Genomic DNA, 25,828 nt, shown 5'->3' on the forward strand with positions numbered 1-25,828 from the left:
ATCATTTCTAAAGCAGTTTGTAACGGTCAAATATATTGTTGAATTTGGCGGTGACTATTTCGATGACTTCGTCAAAATGTTATGTTACTATTATTATCTTGCTTCCTTTATCTAATTTTTACAACTTCTGCTGAAAACTTGCTTTCTAGGTTCGAACAACAATAAAAAATGAGGATGGAAGTGAAATTGAGTTTTCTGTAGTGCCTTGTCATCCAATTAAGCCTGAACAATGCTCTTTCAAAGTAACTAAAACTAAAATTGAAGTAAAGTTGAAAAAAGCAGAGGGTATTCACTGGAACACGCTTGAAAGAAAGGAAGAAAGTGCTGTAAAACCTGCCGTTATCATGAAGTCCTCAGGTAATGTTGATCTGTTGAGTGCATTTCCAGTTTTAAATCAATTAAATTAATCAATGGTCATTATCAACTGGCATTTTTAACAACAACAAAAAACTACCAATTGAGAAAAAATATATCTGGTAACATTGTTGGTGGAAAATAAGAATTTAAATTGACGTAATAGTGTTAATTTTTATCATAAAAGAACCTATTGGGTGTGGAAAACATGAGATATGTATTGTCTCAATTGGGGGTAAACATGAATGTCAATAAGCATTATTAAAAAGAAGAAAATGGAAAAGAAAAAAATCTTCTCAAGGGAGATGGTTACATATTTGTTGTATACTATGCGTCATACTAAGACATATCCACTCAAACACAATTCACACAAGATTGCCCTTTTTTGGTAGTTTCATTGAAATAAAAGAAAAAAATTGAAAATTGTACCCCCCCTCATTTCTAAATTTTTATGAATTAAATTTCAACATAAATTTTAAATTCCAAGGAATCCCTAAATCCCCTGATGTCTTGTGATCCATAAATGGACAAAACGGTAATTTTTGTGTATTTTTTTTTAAATAACGCTGATTAGTGACTTTAAATTTATTAGTAGTGTTCAGCAATACTGCGGTCTTACAAACTGGACTTTGCTAGACTGCGTTGCTTACGACAAGCTATGCAACCAATAATAAATAATAACGAAAAAAGAGTAAAGAAGAAGTGACAGAGAAGGTAAAATAGGGAAAGGTGAGATATAAACAAAGACAATTTTGAAGACTCACAAAATACAAGTATTCACTTTTTGTCTTTTGACATGATAACTTACACCCAAAAATTCTGGAGATGTGTATAAAAGGCTGAAGAAGTCCAAAATTGAAGATCCAATCGGAGATCTTGCTTCAAGAAAAACTGCACAAAAAAGTTTCTATCTTTTCAATTTATATTTGGCTACCATCGGAAGACAGACAGTGGTATCCTTAAAAGTTTCCAGATGGGCCCTTAAACTTTTGCTTAGGGTGAATTTACCATTGATGTTTTGTTTTGGATATATGGTGTGGAGTTTTGATTTTGAATTCTCATAGTTAAATTTGGATCAGATTCAGCTTGATTTAGCATGTGTTCTTTACAAGAATCGTGAATTTTATTGTATTTTCCAGCAGGAATGCACACAGCAGGAGGGGGGAGGTGCTCTCTGAGCCCAGTTCTTCCCCTAAATCCTATTTTTCTTGAATTTCTTGGCACTTTATTCCTATTACCAAATAATTTTCTTCTCTTACTAATGGATCTTTTATTGGCTTCTTGTTTTATTTACCTGTTCTTAGTAAATCTAGCTAGTAAACACACTACACCAAAATTACATATCGATCAAAACTATCATATCGACATTTTGACTGATGAATTCAGGCGGTTTGAACTGAATTTAGTAGGAGTTTAAGAAACTCATATCCCAGGGGTAGGAAGCATGAAACTAGGTGATATAGAATTTGTTTACTCAGGCAGGAAGGATGAGGTACATAGGCTGGGAGTAGGGCTCATAATGAATAAGGAAGCTGCTAAGTCTTGTTTAGGCTGGGAAGGTATTAATAATAGAATACTAATTGCTCATTTTATGACTAAAAAGTTCAGGGTATCAATCATAGTAGTATATGCCCCTGTTGAACCAACTGACGGAAACACTAGTGACTCAGATGAATTTTACTTACAGGTACAGGAGCAAATAGACAGGGTACCAGGTAGATATATGGTGGTAGAAATACGGAGATTTTAACGCCCAGGTTGGTAGAAATAGGGATAGATGGTATCCTTGCCTAGGTAAATATGGTGTAGGAAAAGAAAACAGTAATGGCTAAAGACTTTTGTAATTTTGTAGGTATAACAACCTAGTTATTACCAATACGATCTTTGGTCATAAAATGGCCCATAAGTTGACATGGTATTCACGTGATGGTAAGACAGCAAACCTTATTGATTATGTTATTGTAAACCGAAGACTAGCAGGATCAATACAAGATTCTAGGGTATATAGGAGTGCTGTTATTGCTGTTAAAAGTAAAGATCACCATCTATTAGTGTCTAAGGTTAGTTTAAAGCTGAAATTTCGGAAGGGTAACTACCTCCCTGAAAGTTATGATGCTGGTAGACTCCAGGATGAAACTTTGAGTGAAACCTTCCAGGAACAGTTGAATACTAAACTTGAGAGTTCAAAATTTGACGATGTGGAAGATGGATGGAATAATTTTAGAAAAACGATTTGTGAAGTTGCTGATGGTGTCTTAAGGAAGACTTTTAAGACTACAACTAGGAATATAAGTGAAAAAGCTTTATGTTTAATAGAGATTAGAAGGGGTTTGTACAAGAATTATCGGAGTGGTAAATCATATGAAAAAAAAGGAATGTAAAGAAAGTGGAGAACGCATGAAAATATGAACTAAGGAGATGTGAAGTGCAGGCCATGGATAAAATTGCTAAGGATCTGGAAGATGCAGCTTGACGGCATAATAGTAAAATACTATTCTGACATGTTCATAAATTGAGAGGGGGTGGTCAATCCGGACTAGTCCCAGTCAAAGATAGGAATAGGGCAACAATTAGGGATAAGGAAAAAGTTAAAGAGAGATGGGCGGAACATTTTGAGAATATGCTAAACTGAGATGTAGTTGCAGGAAAAGATATAGATGAAAATGAAAAAGTCTGTGATACCTTTGATGTGAAGGAAGATTTGTTTTGTGAGGAAGAATTAGCGACAGTACTAAAAGGATTAAAAAATAATAAGGCTCCAGGTGCTGATAGTGTAATAAATGAGTTTCTTAAATATGGTGGCTCTGAGGTTAGAAATAAGCTACTGAAGATTATGAAGATGATTTTTGAAAAAGGGGAAGTACCTAACGATTTTAGGAAAACCTTAATTAAACCACTGTATAAGAAAGGTGACAAGAGTGAGTATCGTAATTATCAAGGCATTAGTCTGGTCTCTGTGGGTAGCAAATTACTTAGTAATATGATACTTCTTCGTTGTCAAACACCTTTGGTCTTCAGTGTTATCGATTATGAGCAAGCGTTCGATTCTGTTGATAAAAGAGCGTTAGCAAAGGTCTTATCCTTATATGGTATACCAGAAAAATACATTAAAGTGATGTGTGTTATGTAAGAGAATAATACTGCTGCGGTTAAGGTAGGAAATGAAGTTAGCAACTGGTTTTGTATTAAATCAGGAGTTAAGCAGGGTTGTGTTCTATCCCCCTTTGTATATATCATTTTGATGGACTTCGTCTTAAGGAGCACAGGAAAGGCAATTGGAGACCACGGAATCAAATGGGGAGGAAAAAACTCTTCTGGACTTAGATTGTGCTGATGATTTAAGCATATTAGATGAAAGTGTGAGCAAAATGAATCAATATTTAGAGGTTTTGCGAGTTCAGGGTGCTAGAATAGGTTATAATGGCTAGGAATAGAATGGCTAGGAATAAGTGAAGATGGAAAGTTGACGTTGGGTAACGAAAAGATTGATCAGGTGGGCAGCTTCACTTACCTTGGTAGTATTATTAATAAAGAGGGTGGGAGCAGTGAAGATGTTAAAAGTAGAATAGCTAAGGCTCAGGGTGTTTTTTCACAGTTAAATAAAAGTTTGGAAGAATAGGAAGATAAGTCTGCAAATCAAGATTGGAATATTGGAAGCTACAGTGATGACAGTGGTCAAATATGGCTCTGAAACATGGGCGCCCCGAAAAGCGGACGAAAATTTACTTGATGTTTTCCAGAGAAATTGCCTACGGATTGTTCTGGGTACTCGGTTGACTGACCGTATTTCAAAGAGTAGGTTTTAAAAAAAATGTGGTTCAATTCCGCTTTCTAGGGCTATAATGAAAGAAAGGTTAAGATGGCTTGGGCTCGTTCTGCGGATGAAGGATGACAGATTGCCGAAGATTGTCCTTTTTGGCCAACCGTCTGGGGCTACACGGAAAGCAGGTCGTCCTCGTCTGGGGTGGGAGGATATCATAAATAAAGATTCAAAGGAAATGGGAACTTCCTGGGAGGGTGTAAAGAAGGAGGCCTTGTAGATTAGGTTGGAGGAGGAGCGTGCGTAGCTGTGTTGGCCTCAAGCGTTTTGGCGCTGCAGTGAGTTATTAGTAGTAGTATTAAATCTAGCTCGTAAACACACTAGTTCTAAATATTACCGAAATTACATACTAAAATACAAAGTAGACTGAAACATTTGATCATGATGCTTTCAGGGATGGTCAGAGGATTCAGTCCATGATGAGGATAAGTGATAGAAAAAAAATGAAATTTGAGGCTCATAATTCTGGGTGTTGCATCTATAGAATCAGTCGAATGGTCTTGATGGGTTGGCGAGATGAGTTTCTCTACTTCTATTAATTTTGTAGGCATGAAACAATAGAAACAGATGAAAAGCTGCAACTCAACTATATCTATAAATACAATGACAAGCCAGCTTTGAAAGTCATACTCTTTATGAAAGCCAAAATCATATATTTTAACGAAATTCCATTCGCACAAAAGGGAATACAAGTAGAAAACTCCCGAAAGGCCATATCCATTTTATGTAGCCTCAGAATAATTTGATATCTGAAAAATATTTAATAAAATTGATTAAATTCATTGATTTTAGATATCTCAGTAGAGGAGCAACCAGCGTATCCTACATCTTCCAAGAAAAAAGTAGATTGGTCAAGGGTGGAGGCTGAAGCCGATAAGGAGGAGGAAGAAGGAGAAGCAGCAATAGAGAAGCTTTTTCAAAAGATTTATAAGGATAATCCTGATGATGTAAAGCGAGCCATGATGAAATCTTTCGTAAGTTTTTTTTATATACCTTCTAAATTGAACAGTCAACTTGGACACTACCTAACTGACAAGCTGAATATATCTTATTGTACTCCTACCATATATAACCAAAACTAAGGTTACGCTGCAAAGACAGATTTAAGTGTTGCATACTTTGGCTGGCTTTGCTGATGAATGTTGCGGAAGCAACACTTTCATTTAATATCTTCACCATCGGTAAAATGCCGCAGTTGTCAACCCCGCAGAACTTAAACATTGTTATCTCATGGGGACTTGTTTAAAAAAAAAAAAAAAAAAATGACGTTCCTTAAACCCAGCTTAATTCTCTATTTCCTGACATCTAGTCAATACTGGTAATTTTTCAACAAGCTAACTCTTTTACTTTTTCTCAAAAAATAAAACTTAATACAATTTTCATTGGTAACTAAAATTTTAGCATGTACAAGATAATGCTGCATTAATTTGCCTCAAAATATAACGCCTATTAATTGTTTCCTTTGGAATTAAGCATAAAAACAATTTTACTTTATGTCCATCCACCTGATAATCTACTTATAATTTCAAAGCTGCGCCATCTTGTCTAATTTGCCCATGATTCCGCTTCAAGAAGGTTGCATTGGTAGGTTTTCCGCTAAACATCTGATGATGAAATGAGGTCAGGTTTTAGAGGGGCTACTGGCCAACTTTGTTCCTAAAATCATACAGATTGACAGCCGTTACACGTAATTGATTTAAACTAATTGCAACATGCCTTTTTTTCCGCTGGAAGGGGGATGGGTGGGAGTTTTAAAAGGGCAACTTTCCCACTTTAGTTGTCTAATAATATAGATTTAAAACTCTCGTGTGATTTCGGTTGAAACAATGTGCAACATGTCTCCCCGTCTGCAAGAAAGTTTGCCTTGGAAAGGAGGGGACCGGGGGGTGAGAACACAAGCCACTTTATTCCTTAAATCATATAGACTAAAAATTGTTCTTATGTTTTTATTTCGACAAGGCGTAATATGTCCAACTTTCTGCTTAAAACCAGGAGATGGATAGGGCAGTGTTGGATAGTCCACAGCCATCTTTAGTCCTCGCTTAATACAGATTAAGAATTGTGCAGTGTTTTTGCTCAAATAAGGGGAACTACGCTCACCTTTCTGCTGAGGACTTAGCAGTGACAAGACGATTTCGGAATTGCCACGTGCCCACTTTGTGCCTTGAAACATCGAATTTTCTTTCATTCCTCTACATCCTAACAAGGATGTTTAAAGCTGCCCTCCTGCAAAAGGAGTATCCAAGTGGCTACGCGCACACTTTTGCTCGTCAGTTATACAAAATCTTTGTGCGCTTCTTGTTCACAAAGAACAAATATATCTACCTTTTTGATAAACGTTGAGATGGAAAGGATGGGGCAGGGTGGATGCATCATGACCTCCTTTTTATCCCCAGTTGTTGTTGTAACGATTCAGGCCTTAGCTTGTTTTGCTTTGATGAAGGGAGCTCAGGGAAACCCCCAATTTTTGAAGCAATGAGAGAATTATTAAAGCTTGTGTTTTGCACAGTTTGTAACATTCTTCTCTGCCTCAGTCCCAAACACGGAGATAAAATAGTGAACTTAAGCGAAATCACAAACACAAATGGCTTCTTAAAGTAAATGGCAGCATTTCCAGACATATAAGACACTACTTTTTTCTTGGAGTTTGAAATTTCTATGTGAAATTTTAAGAAAACATTTTGGTGATAGGGCCTGGGAATCGTCACACACGGTAAGTGCTTTCAGTTTTCGCCTAACTTGAGTCTGAAATTGCTGCCTGCTAGCACTTTAAGCCGGCTAGCTTTCCTGCTTAAATGGAGCTTTTTACTGGAAAGCAGAAACATACCATGAAGAAACGGAAGTTTAGGTGAACAATTTCATTTAGTCCTCTCTGATATGACTAGAAAAGCCCACTTCAGATCTTATTAGCCTCTGCCTCAAAAACATATGAAAACCATATTTTTTGGCTCCACGCAAGAATTACATATATTTCCAAAATAAGAAGTTATACCAATTAATCCAGCCAGGTGTTGATACTTTTTGTAAGAATCACGGAGGCTAGACCCGCATCACCTTTTAGTAAGTTGAAGTCGACGACACAGTTCCATCCATATTCACTCATTTTTTTGTTTCTTTTTAATTATTTAGTTTTTGTTTCAATTTTTATGCAGGGTTTTCATGCTGTAAAAGACTATTTAGTACGAATTTTTTTTTGTGTATTTTAATTGTCATTATGTTGTTTTTTATTAATACGAGAAAAAACGGTACACCATAAAAGCGCAATTTTCGTGTATGTTAGAAAGTCATGTACAGAAGGGGTAAAGTAACTGAGTGAATCTACAAGCAAGTAAAGACTGCTATGTTCTAGACGCTAGTGAATCTGTATTATTAGCACTGGATAATTTTAAGCCTTACCTTAGATCCTCCCGTGCCTCCAGAGCTGTTTAAAGCATTCAGGTTCACCAGAGTCACCAGTCATCCCTGCTGTGGCAGTCAAATATCGTCCGTCCCGTTTGGGTTGTAACATAACATTTGGAGTCATGAGGTCAGCTCGGTAGCTACGACTTAGGTGCTTTGGAGCGTCTTCCTCTTCTGCTATCGCATGGCTACCACCGGATGCCAACTTTTGGTTGTGTAGTTTTGGACATGTGAATCACGTGCCCGAGATATATCCTCTTCCTGTATTTGGTCACTTCAGTTTTCAGTGGTTGAGACGCCTTCTCTCGTACAGTAGTGGTCGTTGTTATTGGGCTCACTGGACGCATTTCGAATGCGTCTTAAACACATGGTTTAAAATGTGAGTAGTCTTTATTCAAGTTTCTGGTCTAACTGCCAGATTTCATTGCAAAGTGTCAAGGGAACGTTGCTGTTGAACAGCCTTAACTTGAGTCAAAGAGAGTTTAGCCGGTAGTGTTTCATTTGCAGACAGTTTCTTGAAGGATGGATTTGCCCGGCTGATTCTGAGTTATGCTTCTCGTTGTTACGGTCAAGTATTGTGGATTGTACTCCCTAAGTACTTGACTGCCATGACTTGCTCTATCGCCAGGTTTTCACATCGTAGCTCCAGTGGAGATCCAGTGTTCACGATACTTTTTTGCATTATCTTTAAGCCAAAAGGTTTGAAAGCGTCAGTACTTTAAATTTTAGGGACTTTGCTTTTAGTGAGATAGTTTTACTTCATATAACTAAATATCAATAAGCTTGACTTTACCTTAGCAAAGACGGTGAAAACCCTAAATCGTGGTATTTACGTGACAAGATCTACAGGTAATTCCTCATCTCCTTTGTACGTGTTGTAAGTCACTGCAGCTGGATGCAATTTTGAAATAACCTGGAAAAGGAAGCATCACGGCTTCCCGTGCGGGAAAGGGATTTTCCTTATTGCGCAAGTCTGAGAACTGTAATGCCCGTGCAACATTATAGTCACAATTGTTTATAAGACCAAATTCACGCACGACTACAGTGCCAATTATGCACGCCGTTCATAATTTCTTAAGTTGAATAATGTTCAACGTTCGAGCATAATATTTTTGATTGACCAATCCGAGTCAAGAGTTGGGGTATATTTTTCTGAAACCAAAAATTATGGAAGCTCAAAGCAGTAGTTTTTCTATCTATTACAAGAATGTGGCAAAAGATAAGAAGACGTATTAATAGAAAATGGCTGGAACGAATTATTAATGGCACAAGCTTCTGATCATTTATATTTTCTATTTCTGAAATACAACTGTAATGTTAAAATCAAGAAAAACCGTATGTCGATCACGGAACCTTTTTTTTATTGAGAGACACGGCTATGGTGTGGCTCAGGGCTAATTCTCCTATCGATTATCACCGAAAATTTACATGTATTTGGTTTTGCAACAAACTTCCCATTGATATTAAAATAAATTTCAGTTACCATTCCTGAATCGCTTCAGATGACGATTTTCCTCACTTAATAGTTTTTTTTTCAATTTTTCGTTCTTTACTCGGTTGCGTCTCACGCTCCAACCATGATATCTTGCAAGAATTTTTTTTAAATTGTATTTTATGTTCTTGTCTTGAAGACCTCTACGTAAGTGGGGGGGGGATTGATAATTTTTTCTAATGCCTCTCAACGCCTCTAATATCTAAAAGATATTAGAACTTTAAATTCATGATCGGTAATCGATTCTTAGGTTTCTGTGACAATCTGTTCCATGTGACGAGGTACAAGGCCGAGAAATATTACAGAAATAAATAACAATACATGCTAGACACATCGCTTTTTATTAAAAACTAGCATTATTTCGTTAGTTGTGATCCCTAGTGAAATTATATTTTTGAAGATATTTTGTGCTATTCTTGGCTAGAATTTATTGGTTCGTTAAAATAAAATATATATTTAAAACAATCATAATAGCTTAGAAGTCAGGTGTGAAAAGGCCTATGCTGCCTTCCTTAACAAGGCCATATAGTTTCAGGTAAAGGTCTCTCAGTGAAGGTTAACACTTTTTTAATACTCCTAATAATGAATATTTGTTTAATGATGTTATAACAAATAACTGATTGTTTTCTCTAATTTTATTGTTTTATTAAAGTTCAAAGGAAGGAAGTTAAAGTTTGTATATGATCGATCGACTTTTCTAAAATAGTCAAAGTCAGAAGGTTGATAATGGTTGAACGTCCTCCTTTTATTTTATTTATCTATTTATTGAGACACAAAAATTTATTTTAATCTAAAATAATTAATTACTTCTGCTTTGCAGGCGGAGTCAGGAGGTACGGTTTTAAGCACAAATTGGGCTGACGTCCAAAAGGGCAAAGTTGAAGTGAAGCCCCCCGATGGTATGGAATTCCGTAAGTGGGAGCAGTAATTTCTCTTCTATCTGGTCTATTTTGACGAAGTGTTATCAATCTAAATATACAATCGTGACTATTTCAATAAAAATTATGTATAATTGAAGTTGTATTTTGTTGTTTTTTTTAGCACGAATGCGATAAAAGCATTCTAACGAATAAATGGATTTTAGGCTCAAATATAAAGTTTATTGTGGAAAACAAAGCGTCTGTGTTAAGGCTTATGCTTCTGCAAACAAAAACTGGTTTCGTGTTATTTTTAGATGCAAGTTAAGTTACTTTAATTGCCAAACAAGGTGTAAACTTGTCAGGTTAGGTTGACGCTTTCCTGAAATTAATTTGTTTTTTTTCTTCAAGAGTTTCCTAATAAACATCCCCAAAAAGCCCACCATGGCAGGGAACTCCCTTCTAAGGTGTTTTTTTCATGGGAACGATGGAAGAAATTGCCCCACGATCCCTCATTGCAGTTTCTGAACACCGTATTATGGTTAGTTGTAAAAAAGACTAGAAGGAAAAGCAACGGAGTTAAATTTGAAAAAAATATTACAAGTGAAATAAGAGTTTCATCAGAATGGAATCAAATGTAGTTTATATTTATAGAAAACATGAAGAAGGGGAAAAAACATACAAGACGCTTAAAACTTTTTAAGAATCATCTGAAAAGGTTAAAATGGGATATAAGAGATATTTACCACTTAATGAAAATGTTCATCAAAGGCTCAAATTTCCATATTGATGGGAACTACCTCCCTTCCTTGTTTTGGGTAGCCTTGAGCTTAGATCTGCAAGTTTTTGGTCAGAGGAAAACATATAGGATGTTAAAGTGATTGGTGCTATGTACCGAAATATTATTGCTGCGGGAAGTTAGGTTGGTAGTAAGTTGGATGTGAAATGAGGAGCTCAGAAGAATTGTATCCTGTCCCCTTTATATATACTAATATATACCGATACACCCTTATGTATACCCTTTATATATGCCGAAATAATATTGCTGCGAGAAGTAGGGTAAGTAGTAAGTTCGATGTGAAATGAGGAGCTCAGAAGAGTTGTCCCCTTTATATATACTAATATATACCGATATACCCTTATATATACTTATATATACCCTTTATTTATACCAAAATAATATTGCTGCGGGAAGTAAGGTTAGTAGTAAGCTCGATGTGAAATGAGGAGCTCAATAGAGTTATATCCTCTCCCCTTTTATATATACTGTTTCGAAGACCCTTGTCCTAAAGGACCCGGCGAAGCATAATATCAATTGATGACACATATCTATTCTATTATTTCAAAACTAACTTTGATTAAATTCCACATTAGTTTCTCTTCACTGGATTTTTGTGATTTTATTTGTGATGCTCTACAAAGAAAAAAATATGCATATTATAGGATGTTTTCAATCTGCTTCATTCTGGAAAATTTTATCAGTCAGTTTCTTAGTTAATATAAAAGTTTCTTGTTCTTTAAGATTTGAAATATATACTTCAGAAGTTTGAAGAACTCTTTAGGAGAGATTGCTGGGACTAATGTATATAAATATGCTATAGATGGTATATTTTTAAAAATGACTAAAACAGAGATTTTCTGTCGATAAAAAAGGGTCGTACGAAAGTTTTCAATTGTCTCCTCTGCTTAAAAATGAATAGTTAAATATATCCTTTCATAAATATCTAAAAAGGTGAAAAAATATCTTGAATCATCCTGAGAGTGAGTTATTGTTATTTATCTACTAACGCAGATGTATCGCCGCATTTCCACTCAGTCAATAAAAATCTTGTTCTGTAGCAATTTAGAGAAAATGCGAAATAGAAGCTTAAGGAGTTTCCAAATCTTGGAGCGAAAACAACACTATTGATTGGGCTCAGAAGGGCATGGTTACAGCAAAGGCTTAGTTAGGAGATAGAGGGAACAAAACTGCAGTAGATGTGATAGAAATCTTATTAGCCTAATTTTCATAAAATACATATCTGACTGCATAGAGCCATTTTACAAATTTTGGGATCCAGAAACCAGTATACATTGCTGCGTCCATGCATTTCAGTTGTAAGTTTTTGACTCCCGTAAACAATGCAGCAACCTGGGATCTATCAAATCACTACTAAAGGCTGGGGGCGGAAAGAAATAAAAATGGGGGAATCTAAATTTAGTGCGGGCACGTACACACGATGGACAGAGGGGAATGTCGAACCATTCTCGCCCAAAATATTCAAATTTTTGTTATTCTTTCCGCAATATCCTTGCGTTTCAAGTGTCATTTTGTATACACTTCCCCCCTTCATTTGGAATAAGTTCTTACTTACGTGCGTTAGTGATTTAAAATGCCTTGCTCTTTCTCGCCACCAGGAATAAAATTATGCATAAGCAGCTCTATGAGTATAATAGCTATATAACTAATAAAATTACAAAGATGAGATAAAACTCAATGAAAAGACAACAAACAAGACTGCGGACAGTATAGTGAGAAGATGAAAGACTAAAACAACGCGGATATTTCGCCTGTATGTAAACTAGGCCTGTTCAGCACAAAAGAAATAAAGATAAAAAAAACTAAAATAAAACTAAAAGCAAATAAACATCCCAAATAGCATCCGTTCTCCCAAAAGAGGTACATAAGTTATGTACCTGTTTTGGGAGAAATGCTTAAACGAATTTTACATAAACATGACATTGATATATGTTTCCAATCGGTGGGACCAATAGGTAGTTTCCTTAATTTCAGAAAGGATTTAACCCGGGGAAATTTAAATAGTGAGTTGTACAAAACTCCTTGTTCTTGTCGGAAGTTTTATATTGTCAGAACTCACCAACAATTTCCTGAAAGACTTATTTGAGCATCGCAACTCAATAGAAAAAACCGTAGAATTAAGCAGACCTTCCGGAACTTTTGTTTCGGCTCTGGCTGAACATATTTTCTTTCATCCTGAACATTTTGTACAATTTGATGAGGCCACGGCTATTTCTAATGATAGAAATTATTCTCAGTGGGTGAGGGAGGCTATAGAAGCTAAAAAATATATGTTTACTAATCTTTCAATAAACAGAGACACGGGAAATTTAAATATTGACCCAATTTATGATCGTCTTTTGAAAAATGAACCAATAGTCAATAAGGGAAGTGAGATTACCTACTTGACCAAAAAGAATTGCTTCAAGAATAGCAAATGGATGATTATTTCGTAACAGAATAATTAACTCCATTTCAATTTTTATAATTTTTTACTCAGTTGCTTTGGTGTTCTCACCGAAGTAACTCTAATAGCTTCTTTTCTCCACGTCGATCATTTGCGACAATAGTATTTTATTAATATTGATGGTGGTTTTATTTGTTTTAGTTTATTTTAGTTTTTTACCTCTGTTTCTTTTGTGCTGAAGACGCCTAGTTTACATACAGGCGAAATATCCGCGTTGTTTTAGTCTTTCATCTTTTCACTATGCGGCCGCAGTCTCGTTTGTTGTCTTTTCATTCTTTTATCTCTTTTTGTTGTTTTTTGTAATGGGTGGCCAGTTCGGCTTAAGAACTTTCATATATAACTCATAGTTATCAAATTCTTAGCAGAAAATAACCGAAGCTAAAAGACTCTTAAAAAAGTAACAAAAGAGTAGAAATGACAATTTTCTTGTCATTAAGCATTGATTACCCATAACGCCCATAACAAAAACGACAATAAGTGGATTTCACGTCTGAATGTGGATAGGGGATGTGGATGTGTGATAGGGGATATGGGAGTGGGCTAATTATCCTCCTATCAATTTTGTCTCTTGAAACGGGCAGTAGAACTTTCAATTTTCAGTCGAGTGGGTTCGCTCCGAAGTTTCTAAGACTACCCCTTCCATGCAAAGGGGCTAGGGGAAAAATATCTATATAATAAAACTACGTTAAAGACATATGGGTCTTTTCATTAGGCAATACTAGAGCGCTAGTTCTGGTAACTTCAAAATGCACTTATTTAAACAAACAAGGAATTAAAACGATAAATAAAGCAATACAATTATTATAGTGAAATGTTTGATTACTATTTGTCCACACTAAAGATTTGACGTGATCGGGTTCAAAATGACTTCCGTTCTATACAAGTCTAAAGATTATGCAGATTTTCAGTTTATTTATTTCAATAATATTCGTTGTCCCAATTCATCCGAAGTTCTATGATACAACTATTAATGAAGTTTGGTGCCAAATTTTTTAACCAGAAAAAGATTTATAAATACTCCTTTTATTGACAAATAAAAAGATGTGTTAATTATAAACGAAGAGAAATTAATTTAAAAAAAGAAAAACTTTTCAAAGAAATAACATTTTCAAAGAACACAAAAGAGCTACTTGAAATAAAAAATTAGCAGAGAAGAAGTAAAATGATAATTCAACCGTAAATCACAATAAACAAACAAATAAAACCCAAAACGAAGAGAAATCGCCACATAGAGATCGGTTAATGCTCCTAAGCCTTCTAAAGGCTAGCGACATTTGCGCTTTACTGAAAACAAGATATATTTTGCATGTTTCCTCTTTTATAATGAATACCGTTCTGGTCTTCAGGGGTTTATAGGCCGTTAACGTACTCCTATTTGAAATAATTTCTTTTTCGTTTTTGGTTGCTTATCTTTATTATTGGAAATTTATTTTTGTCTAATGTGAAACATTAGGCGAATTTATTTCTGCTCGTTTTTGGTTTAATGTGGCTTTTCACTTCTTTGAAAAACTGATTTGTTGGATTTTTTGTTTTCATCAACATTTATAAACAACTTTTAAGTAAGAAGTCCCAATAATAATATTTATCAGACATTGTTCACTGACTTTAAGCTTGTCTCAAAAATAATAAATTCTAACCTAATTAGGTTAAGGATTAATTGACGACCGGTCAACCGAGACCTTGCATTTACTACTACTACTACTTTTTAGCAACTCAATGCAGCACCAAGCCGCCATTGACCAACAGAGCGACCTTACATTTACAGCAACACTTCTTAGGCCCAGTCGTAATCTCTTATTTCCCGGCCATAGTTAAATTACAGCATCATATGCAAACAATATTGGTGAGTAATCGTTTGAAGGGAAGTGATTTCGATTATCAATTGTGTAAATAATAAAGAGTACCGGCCAAAGTGTAGATCCCTGAGAAATTCTACGATAACGTTCGAGCATGATAACAGTCAAACTTAATCAGGATTGAACTTGGAAATATTTTTGTGAAATTAATAGTCTACTAGTATCACAAAACAGGAAGGGTGTGCGAAAGCACAGGATGGCTGGCCCCAACCCCCCATTGCATTTCCTGGCTGAAGGGCCAAGAAACGGAGATCAGCACCGCCGGTACGGACTGTAAAGTCTAATGCCGTATCCTTTACCTTTTTTTTAGTATTACAAATACTTGAGCTTGGTATCCAGAAGTCTTATTTGATAAGGGTCCCGTGTGTGAGGCCGTTATATTTGGACTTTATTTGCGGGCTATTTGTATAAAAGAAGGTTTTTCTTTGAAAGTTCAGTCCTGATTAAGTTGTACCGTTATCATGCTTTCTTTTCAAATATGATTTCCCTTGAGCCTCCCCCTCAGAAATCACTTTTCTCGGAAGTTCCAACTTGATGAAAAGCATTTTATAAAAGTTCCAACTTGATCCTCAAGCTGTTGAGATAAAACATAGCATACTTACGAAACTAACAATAAAATGTGTAACCTATTCTGACACTTGTTAAGGGCGTCAAATCTGCCTTTGTAATTAAATAAAAAACAAGTTTTTTTTTCGACCGAAAGCAAGGATCGACACTTAACTTTAAACGGACAGAAATTATTACTTACGACACGACTGCCTGTCCATGGATTTTTCATTATGGTTGACAGTGTATGGCTATGCTGTTTGACCTATGTAATTGTATGGATGAGTAGGGTTAAGGCCTCATTCAAGTACTGATCTATATTAATGACTAATGTAGGAAAACAGTCTTCCTTTTCTCCTTTTGTCTTTTTTCTTTCTCTTTTGTGTGTGTTTGTGCTGTTGCATTGGGGATTTCTTTATTCATTACATAATATATATATATATATATATATATATATGTGTGTGTGTGTGTGTATCTATATGCAAGCATTGAGCCAAGTTCGTAGCTTGGGGGGGGGGGGGTCAAATCATTTTCAAAGACAGATATCTTATTAGATCTTTAGACTATGCTGAATGAAAGAGTTATCTCAAATTTTTGATCGGACGACCTTGGGAAAAAGGGCCTGGGTGGGGGGCTAGCTACTCTCCAATATTTTTGTCACTCAAAAGGGCACTAGAAAATTTGATTTCCGATAAAACGATCCCTCTACCGATCTTCTAGGGTCGCAGGTTCGTTAAGATCACCCTTGAGAAAGACAAAAAACAAATACAAACATCCGTGATCTTGCTTCTGCTAAAAAATGCAAAATACCACATTTTTGTATATAGAGGCTTGAAACCTCTACAGTAAGATTGCTGAATCTGATGGTGTGGTGTTCATTAAGATCACTTAATGTTTTGGGCCTTTCTCCCCTTTTTCAAAAATTAAGACAAATTTTCTCAGGCTCTTAATTTTTGATGGTCAACAGTAACTTGACGAATTTTATATATTCTGAGTAAGCATCAAAGTCCGATTCTTTTGTTGTATCCATTGTTATCAAGACTCTATTTATTAGAGTTTTGGCTTGCATTCTTTTGAGCATCCAAAAACCAACTAAATGATCAAATTTATATCTCCAGAAAAATTGTTGTATTAACTGCTATGTAGTATATGATCACAGTCCTCAAGAGTAGCTATTAGCTGACAACATCTCACCGCCATCGTTACTTATCTACAGTATAGAAAGAGCAAGATGAATCGTTCATATTTTTTTTTTGCATTATTAGTCCTGTCACTAGCGATAAGTTATAAAACGATAAATTAAGGATAAATAATGTAATATTGATATATTAAAGAACAGAATAAACAGGGAGAAGTGAATTGATAAGTGCCACCAGAAAAACCCGAAAAAAGCGTGCAGCTGTTAACAAGCAGACAACTATAGTGGCTAATTCTTCAAGTCCTTATCGAAGATGTAGACTCCGAGGCCATCCCCGACACGTCGGAGCCTGGTAACATGGTGAGCTATTTTGTAAATAGACTCCACTTGCTCATCAAGGAACTCATCTTCCAAGTATTTTGTCAAATGCGGATCCTCGCGAGTTGATGCCACTTTGTGGAGTTTTAACAACGACTGAAATAGAAGAGATCACGTATGGTAATAAAGTTTCAAGAAGCATTCATTGAGGAATCTATGATCAAAAATCGGTTATTGTAGTTTCAGTTTACATTAATTGAGAGAGAATTAAATCAAATCCAGACAAATATCTAGTATAATTTTATAAAAGTAACATTTTAATCGAATTAAGAAGTTTGTTTGTGGCTCAAGTAGAGAACATATTGCATTAATCCTTTTAATAGTCTCTGATATTATGGGTAGTTCCTTTCTTTTTGTTGTATGTATAAACTACACTGTCTAAAATAATATAAATTTTAGTAAAGCGCAAATAGCGCTCTAGTCTTTACCCCTTCTCCTGTTAGTGGTAATTTTTGTACTAAGTTTGACTTGATAATTACTGTTTGTTTTGGGTCTCGCTTATTTAGTAACAAAGTTTTTTTTCGTTTAAAGCTTGAATTACTATTTGACTTTAGTCTTGGGTGTATTTGGTTTAATGTAGTTATTTACTTTTCTTTGAAAAACTGCTTTTCTAAAATTTCTTTATTATTAATTTATCTGAAAAAAGAGTTTACCAAATCTATTGTCTATTATGACCACATCTCTAATATATAACATGCGTAACCTTTAATAACATAGTCTCACTTTTCCGAACATTAAACTAAATAACAATTTTAATGATCCAAAATATTATTACTTTATTTTTTTTGTCTCGATGGAAATAATAATCGGCTTGAATTCTTGAATATGTACAAAAAACCTGAGGCGAGACAAGTGTTCTTGCCCGTTTACACAAATTTAGAAATGTGATATCATATTACTGACCTATAAAACATCATACTGCCGTCGTTTCCACTTTTTAATTTAATGTCAGTCTCGGCAACTCAATAACAAGATATAATACGATAAAATTTAATGATAACAATATACATTTTGGTAAAATGCCATTCGCGGATTTAAACACATAACAAGTCACGAGCAGGTACACGTGATGCATTTTTGCCTTAAAAACAAATTAGAATCACGTTGTAATGTGTTATGGTGTGAAGTCTTTATCAAGAAACAGAAAAAATAAAATTTGAATCAGAAATTTTTACTTCCGATTTCAGGATTCTTAATCAATGCATATTAAATTTGGTTCTCGACTCCTAAAATATATTTGAAGTCACATTTGCAACTTGTTCCATTCTGGTTTTTATATTTCTGTCTATTGGGGTCACTAACCAAATAGGATTACCTGGGATTATACATAGCTGATTTTCGATAATATATTCAGTACAATCATGTAAACGCTCTACTTTAGTATATCTTTATGTTGAAGTATATCAACATAGGGAACAGCGACCTGAATCAAAGTGGTTCGTTTTATACCATTGCTCTTAGCCTTTATCCAAAGGTTATTAGACTTGCTAAAGTCGATTAGTCAGTAAGTTGTATAGAATGGTGTTCGCGATTTCTGAAAGTTGTATAGAATGGTGTTCGCGATTTCTGAAAGTTGACGACCTCTCAGTTTTCTGATAGATTAGCTGAAGTCTTCGCTCATTGTTCTCTTAGAAATTACCATTAGAACATTTTGTTTGTGTGAACTAGCGTCACCTGATATTGCGTGCTAGGCTTATGTACGCTGGAAATACAGGGAGGTAATTTGCTATGGGGCAGGGGGGCAACTACCCCTCCAAGACCTCGGTTCCCCCCCCCCCAACGCTTAAATTTTTTTCTTACAAAATCTTGTCAAAACTAATGTAAATCTGCATAATTCAAGCACAAACAGAAACAGATCAGTTTTTTAGATTTTATTTATATTTATAGTACTATAAAGTACTTTTATAGTACCTTCATGGTACCAAATAGTTTTTTTAGTCTTTACTGTTATTTTTACTTGTTTTGGGAAAATGGGCTCTGACTTAGCCCCCCCCCCCCACAATTTTGATGAAATTACGCCACTGTGAAAAAACTGGGGAGCGAAATTATACTAAGAAACTTGTATCACAATTTATGGTGTTTTATATTACATTTTATTGCCCATAACTATGCTTTTGCTTTGATGTTATCACATATCGGCTCATGGGGCATGTTCAGGGATAAGGCTTTCGATGGGGTCGCAGTTGTGAGATGTAGTACTCCATATGGGAAAAAGAAAATAGACTCCGTGCTATGTCACAAAAGCAAAATATTCTACAGCAAAAAATTAGTATCTTATTGTTCTACCTCATTGACGTCTTTTTCCATAGAGAGAGCGTCTTCCATAGCTTCAAGACAACTCCCCCACTCTTGCTTCATTGGCTTTTCAATCGGATGGTAGATTACTCTCCCTCCTCGTTTGTTGAGATATTTAATCAGTTTTTCCGCGTGTTCTCTCTCCTCTTTAGATGCTTCTTCGAAGAACTTAGCGAATCCTGGTGAAGCAACGTCATCACGGTCAAAGTAAGTAAACTGAAAAAGAAATATTAAAATCTGTAATATGCTAAAAAAAATAGTTAAAATACTATATATCAGAATTCCGGTAAAATAGTGATAGAAGCAAATTTTTAGATGGGTCTCATATATAAAAACAGCGATTCAAAGAGAGGAAGTGGATCCAATGTTCCGCTAATTTATTCTGAGCCGCTATTCTGATATTCCTTTTTTATAGGGATTACTATAAAAACCTGTTTAATATTTTACAATAGTAAAACAGATTAGTTCATTTTGAGTTCAGCATTTTTGGAAGAGCTAACCTTGACCTACTCCACTGCTGTATCAATCAATATATAATAGCACGAAAATACCTGATATCCGCGCATATTCAAAACGTTCTTACTTTATCTCAGGATTAAATCGTAACAGCGCGACAACAGTACAAACTGTAATGAAAGTATTATTTTACGCAATTTTCTTGAAATTTATACTCATAGGGTTTAAGCTAACCATGCAGCGAAGGAATTCTTAATAATAGAGTTCTTGAACGCTGCCGCCATTTTGGCATATTATACATACATAAGCTACAACACTCGTGTTGCATCAAAGGGTTGTGTTGAAGTGTGATCTGATCCCCTAATTTTCATTTGAAGGGCGCGAGGGGCTTAATGATAGTCCTTTCAGCTAGTAATAAGCTGAAAAACATTTCTGAGTACCTTTTCACGTTTTAACGGGTCTAGATACGGCCTTGGGGATTGGTCACTTTATGTGCAGGGGTGTTTACAAAATAATCTTTGGTACCAGAAAGAAATTCTCTAGGGGGAGTTTGCAGCAAGTGAGATATTGTCTGGGATAAATTTCCCAGGGGAGAAGGATTTTACGTGGGAGGAACTTTCCATGGAATAATTTTTCGCGGGTGCTAGATGGTTTTTTAGAACTAATAAACAGAACAATCAGAAACTAAATAAAAAATCAAGTTGTATCTACTGAAAATAAGGAGCAACACAAAACTTCAAACGAGCAAAAATTATTCTGTAAATTAGGTGATCCTCCCCCTCCTCTCTAAGCAGAAGTTCAACCTTTGGTCTCAATTCTACAAGAACCACTCCTGAAAGAAGGGATTTTTAATTACAGCCAGTAGCTTTCTTAAGTGCTAAAAAGCTTTAGCATGAAGAGAGGGGTGTAGCGGAGGGGGCAGCACCCCTCATATACGGAACAATTTCTGTTCGTTTTAAGCTTTAACGTTGCTCTTACTTTCAGTAAATTTGTTTTTTAATTTAATTTTATGCTAAACCAACATTTATGTGAAATGAACATAACAAGTTTTGCCAAAGATTGAGCAATTTCTTCATATATCATCCCTTGCTGAATATTACGCAGCTAGTGAAAAACACTTGGAGGAAACAAAATTGGCAAAAAAGAGAGGAAGGTGGATTTAACAGATGGTCATAAAAACCTCATAAATCTGTCTTAAATTTATACATATCCTAATGTTCAAGCCATATTATAATCACACTTGTCTATAAAGTCGAAATTATACGCAACTAAAGCGTCAATTAGGTATGTCATTCGGGATTTCTCGATTAGAACGTTGTTCGCCTGTCAGCAAAAATTCTTGATTGATCAATTAGTCGAGATTTAAGGCATAATTCTCCAAACTATAAAAAATGGAAGCAATAATTTTATCTGTAACAGAAATCTGACGGAAGTCAAGAAGACGAAGTATTATTGGAAATAGTTTGAAACAAATCAGTAATAGTGCCAAATTTTCCAACCAATTTTTGCAATTTTAATTTTCCACTTCTAGAACTCAAATGTGGCGCTAAGATCTAAGGAAAGCCCCATATCATTCATAAAACTTAGCTTGTTTCAGAACATGGGACTATGACGTAGTTCGGGCATAAGTCTTTTAAATATATAGACCAGTCGATGGTATTTGTATGATATACCCCAGCAGCTAAAGAAGTGAAGTTAGGTTAATCCTAATAAAATATACCTAAGTATGGTAGAAATATGATACTTTTGAAAAGATTGGGCTATATATCTGCAAATTAGGGGGCGGGTGGGGTAAAGTGAAGCGGTTCTGTATGTAAAATGGGCCAGCTACAATTATCCTGATATTAAGAAGCAATAATTATAGTCTGACTTCACAATGTCCAATATTTTAACCGTGCGGGAGTACGGCTAAAGTAATACTCACTTGAGGAAGTAGGGGGGGGGGGTCTGACCTTGTATTGTGGGTAAATTTTTCGTTGCTCTTATTTCTTACTTACAAATAAAGTGAACATACCACTCGATTCCTTTTTTTATGTTCTTTACGAATATAATAATCGCTTCTATCGCAAATTCAAATTTAAGCACTTTTTGAGCTCTTGAAGATGACCAAAATATTTCTAGTTTTTGGTTATAAAAAAGGCTTAAAACATTTGTCTCAACCTTTAAAACATTGGAGTCAAATTTACTGTTTCATTTTAAGTCCATTTTATTTGATTTATATAATCCACAAGCACTGATTTTCCACGATTTAGTAAGATAAATAAATTTTACAATATCATGCCGTTTTCTTTTCCTTGACGCCGAATTTTCAACTAAAGTTTGTGTTTTCTACAAAATAATATGCTACGTTTTCTCAGCGCCAAAATTATTTATAGTTAGTTTAGGTTGGGTTAGGTCAAAAAGTGCTTAAATTTGAATTTGCGATAGAAACGATTATTATACTCGCAAAGAACATAAAAAAAGGCATGTTCACTTAGTTCGTAAGTCAAAAATATGACAACAAAAAATTTACCCTATTGTGACGGCAACTAATTATTATCTGGAAACAAATTTGAATAATGAGCCAAATTGGACAAAATTTAGAACCTTTTGCAAGCGAATTCCACACAAACCCTCAATTTTCCGTTTTATAGGTGAAATTTTCACCTCATCTAACCACTTCTTCCCATATTGTGGGTTAGGGTCATGAAACTATTGTTAATAGATGCATTTTGACTTTTGGAACATCTTTTCTCTCTTGCAAAACTACCGCAAACTACCTCAATGGAGTTATTCTGGCCCAAATATTCTTGTATTTACATATATAGAATTGCAATCATTTCCGTTTTCGTTGATCGGATATTTGAAATCGCGAATCTGTAATAGCTTAGAAACAAATTTGGACTATATATTTACACATCAGGGGGGTGGGGATATGTAAACTAACCATTGTTGTATTTAATATATGCTATGCTTTACCCCCCCCCCTAATGTGCAAATATATAATAACTTCATAACGGTGAGTTTGCAGTAATTTTGCAAGAGAGAAAAGATGTTCAAAGTCAAAATGCATCTATTAACAATAGTTTCATGACCCTAAACAATTGTTCAGGTAACTGGAACATTGACCAAATTTTAGTCTAGAGCACTTTTTGCTATCTTGGTAAGTATTTGAGCCAGGTAAATGAAACTAAGGGATGCATCCTGAGGCTTAATGATTTCCTCGGAAGATATTTTGAAACACCTAACTCTGCTGCTTTTCCCTCCAGGGCTGGACGAAAATGTAGCACGCTTCCTTCTCAATAATCCCTAATCCATATTTCTCAAAATTTAGCCAAGAACCTTTATTTAGAATAAAATTGGATCAATTTATAGCAAACAGTATTACTGGCTTTCGTATAAAGTGGATATACCACTCGATGCCTTTTTTTATGCTCTTTACAAATATAATAATCGCTTCTACCGGAAATTCAGATTTAAGCAATTTTTCACCTTTTAAAAATGACCTAAATATGGGGTATAAAAAAGGCTTAAAACATTGATCTCAGCTTTATAACATTGGACTCAAACTTACCGTTTCATTATAATCCATTTTTTAACTTTATATTATCCACAAGCACTGATTTTCCACGATTAAATTGGATAAATAAATTTTATCAATGTTATGGCGTTTGCTTCTTCCTTGACATCGAATTTTAAATAAAAGCATGCGTTTTTAGTCGAAAATATGAAAGCCGGCCATTACGAACGCCAGTTATACTGTTTGCTATAAATTTAACTATATTAAATACAGCAATGGTTAGTTTACGTATTTAATATATGCTATGCTTTACCCCATTGATAAAATTCATTTTATTTATCCAATTTAATCGTGGAAAATCAGTGCTTGTGGATAATATAACATTAAAAAAATAGATTTATAATGAAAAGGTAAGTTTGAGTCCAATGTTATAAAGTTTGAGACCAATGTTTTAAGCCTTTTTTATACCCCATATTTAGGTCATTTTTAAGAGGTCAAAAAGTGCTTAAATCTGAATTTCGGATAGAAGCTATTATAATATTCGTAAAGAGTGTAAAAAAAGGCATCAAGTGGTATATTCATTTTATAATAAAGCCAGTAATACTGTTTGCTATAAATTTACCTAAAATATTAAGGACAAGAAAGGAAGGAAGGATATTTAGCCCTACCTTTCCATTCAAAACATTATATCTTGAAATGACAGGAATTACATTCCGAAACCATAGCTTATGAAAATAGGATTGAAAGCAGGCTAAAAAAAATTTTGTCAGCATTCAATTGGGTATAAACCTGGATATATGCTAAACAAATAAAAAGTAGGCTAGAAACATTAGCGTCATTATTATACTATTAGCCTAAAATTGGGGCTTCTCAGGAAGAAACACGTTAAAAAAAATTTCTTATTTCATAACAAGAAGAAAAATTGTAACGAACACACTTTGAAGAAAAACAATTCCACTGCATCATACAGAAATTCTGATTCTGAATGTAAGTTTATTTATTATCTTGGCGAGTCATCTAAATCTGTGACTTATGAATAACTTCCATTAAATAAAACAATAGCCTAAAAACCAATAACATACCGGCCTGTATAATCTAGGTCTATTATGTAAATAAAATTAAGTTACCATTGCTAGATAGGCATAGCTAGCGTACAGTTCCATATTTATCTGCTTGTTAATAGCAGCTTCACTTTCCTCGTGGAAGTTCTGTCTGCAGCGTGAAAGAGCCATTTTTGTCTTAGATGAGATTTTTGTAAATCACAGAAAAAAATACTTTGGAAATTTTAAAGAAAAGACGTACGTTCGCTCACTGACGACCCAGTACGACTGAATGAGAAACTGCGCTGCTTCTCGAATATTTATGGATCTGTTACGTAAGCACATGACTGAGCATAAATTTTTATTGGAGAACACTCCAGATAGACACGAGTTCCGTCGTGAATGCCTGAAATCTATTGCGCAATTGTGATTTTCTTCTATGAACTAAGATGTTTTTCAGCAATTTGAGCTCTGATGATTCATCGCTGGCAAAGTTCCTATTCTAGCTCATCAGTATGTAATGCGTCTGTTACCAGAGAGGGCACTATACAATGTTTGTGAGGTTTTAAAGCACAAGGTAAGGTAAAGAATAGGGGCTATCAAGAAGAAAGCGTGCTTTGAATCTGTTTTGCTAATTAGCCTACTAGTCATTTCTATCTACTACATGCTAAATCGTAGCCTATAGAGTAGGTAAATTGAGCAAATGACCGCCTTTCGTTTTCAGTGTTAATTTACGAAAACGTTTGGAGTGGGGGCATGATCTAAGTGGGGCTAGAAAGAGCTAGTGCCTCTGGCGACTGGTCCAAAGGATTGCAAGGCCAGTTGAAGAACAAATTACAAAAAAAAACTTCTCGAAAGAAGAACTAATTCCAAAAGATCCCTCGCAGCAAAAGATCCCTCCGTAAATGTTATCTTTTTAAGTGATTTAATAAAAAAAAATTTTAACTGCAAGTAAGGAGCGACATTAAAACTTAAAAACGAAAAAAAATTCCGTATATGATAGTGGTTGTCCCCTCCTCAACGCCCCGCTCTTTGCGCTAAAGTTTCACTCTTTTTCACACTTTTTCAAAAAATAAAAAACTTTAGCGTAAAGAGTGAAGTGTTGAGGAGGGGACAACCCCTTTCATATATGGAATAATTTGTAATTTTCTATTCATTTTAAGTTTTAATGTCACTAGATACTTGGAGTTAAAAAAATATATACATTTAATTTCTGAACGTTTTTTAATTTATGCATGTTTTGATTTTGGCTCACCGCACATGAATAATTAAAACGAAATTTGAATATAAATTTGTTTGGTTAAATGGCTTCCTCATAGTTTTGACGGTTTTGATAAGAAAAGGGTTTGGAGAGGAGGCCTAGTTACCCACCGATTTTTGGTTACTTGAAAAGGCAACTAAAACTTTTTTGTTTTTTTACGAACGTTTTTATTGGTAATAAATATACGTAACT

The 25,828-nt window shown here is 34.9% G+C and overlaps 2 protein-coding genes across 3 annotated transcripts in view; one reads left to right on the forward strand and one right to left on the reverse strand.

The window, feature by feature from the left end:
* LOC136028858 (protein SGT1 homolog) overlaps positions 1-10,082 on the forward strand; it is a 36,628-nt gene extending 26,546 nt beyond the window's left edge. For both annotated transcript variants that reach the window (XM_065706794.1, XM_065706795.1), the window contains exons 3-5: positions 150-357; positions 4,967-5,148; positions 9,886-10,082. In XM_065706794.1, the coding sequence (XP_065562866.1) occupies positions 150-357; positions 4,967-5,148; positions 9,886-9,993 (498 nt within the window). In that variant the 3' untranslated portion in view covers positions 9,994-10,082. The remainder of the gene's footprint in view (positions 1-149; positions 358-4,966; positions 5,149-9,885) is intronic.
* A 6,786-nt stretch (positions 10,083-16,868) lies between these two features.
* LOC136028863 (soma ferritin-like) lies at positions 16,869-24,711 on the reverse strand. The gene is made up of 3 exons (XM_065706805.1): positions 24,463-24,711; positions 19,372-19,596; positions 16,869-17,181 (listed from the first exon to the last, which is right to left on the reverse strand). The coding sequence occupies exons 1-3, from the start codon at positions 24,565-24,567 to the stop codon at positions 16,996-16,998; spliced, it is 516 nt and encodes a 171-aa protein (XP_065562877.1). The 5' UTR covers positions 24,568-24,711; the 3' UTR covers positions 16,869-16,995.
* Positions 24,712-25,828: the final 1,117 nt, after the last annotated feature.

The sequence above is a fragment of the Artemia franciscana genome, chromosome 7 (genome assembly GCF_032884065.1).
Source record: "Artemia franciscana chromosome 7, ASM3288406v1, whole genome shotgun sequence".
NCBI lineage: Eukaryota > Metazoa > Arthropoda > Branchiopoda > Anostraca > Artemiidae > Artemia > Artemia franciscana.

What these genes read in the sequence shown, in the direction of transcription:
- LOC136028863 (XM_065706805.1), bottom strand. Translation starts at nt 24,567, where the DNA reads ATGGCTCTTTCACGCTGCAGACAGAACTTCCACGAGGAAAGTGAAGCT. An exon ending in GCTATGCCTATCTAGCAATG is followed by an intron (nt 19,597 to 24,462) that starts GTAACTTAATTT and finishes TTTCTTTTTCAG; the next exon opens with TTTACTTACTTTGACCGTGA. An exon ending in TGGAAAAAGACGTCAATGAG is followed by an intron (nt 17,182 to 19,371) that starts GTAGAACAATAA and finishes CTTCTATTTCAG; the next exon opens with TCGTTGTTAAAACTCCACAA.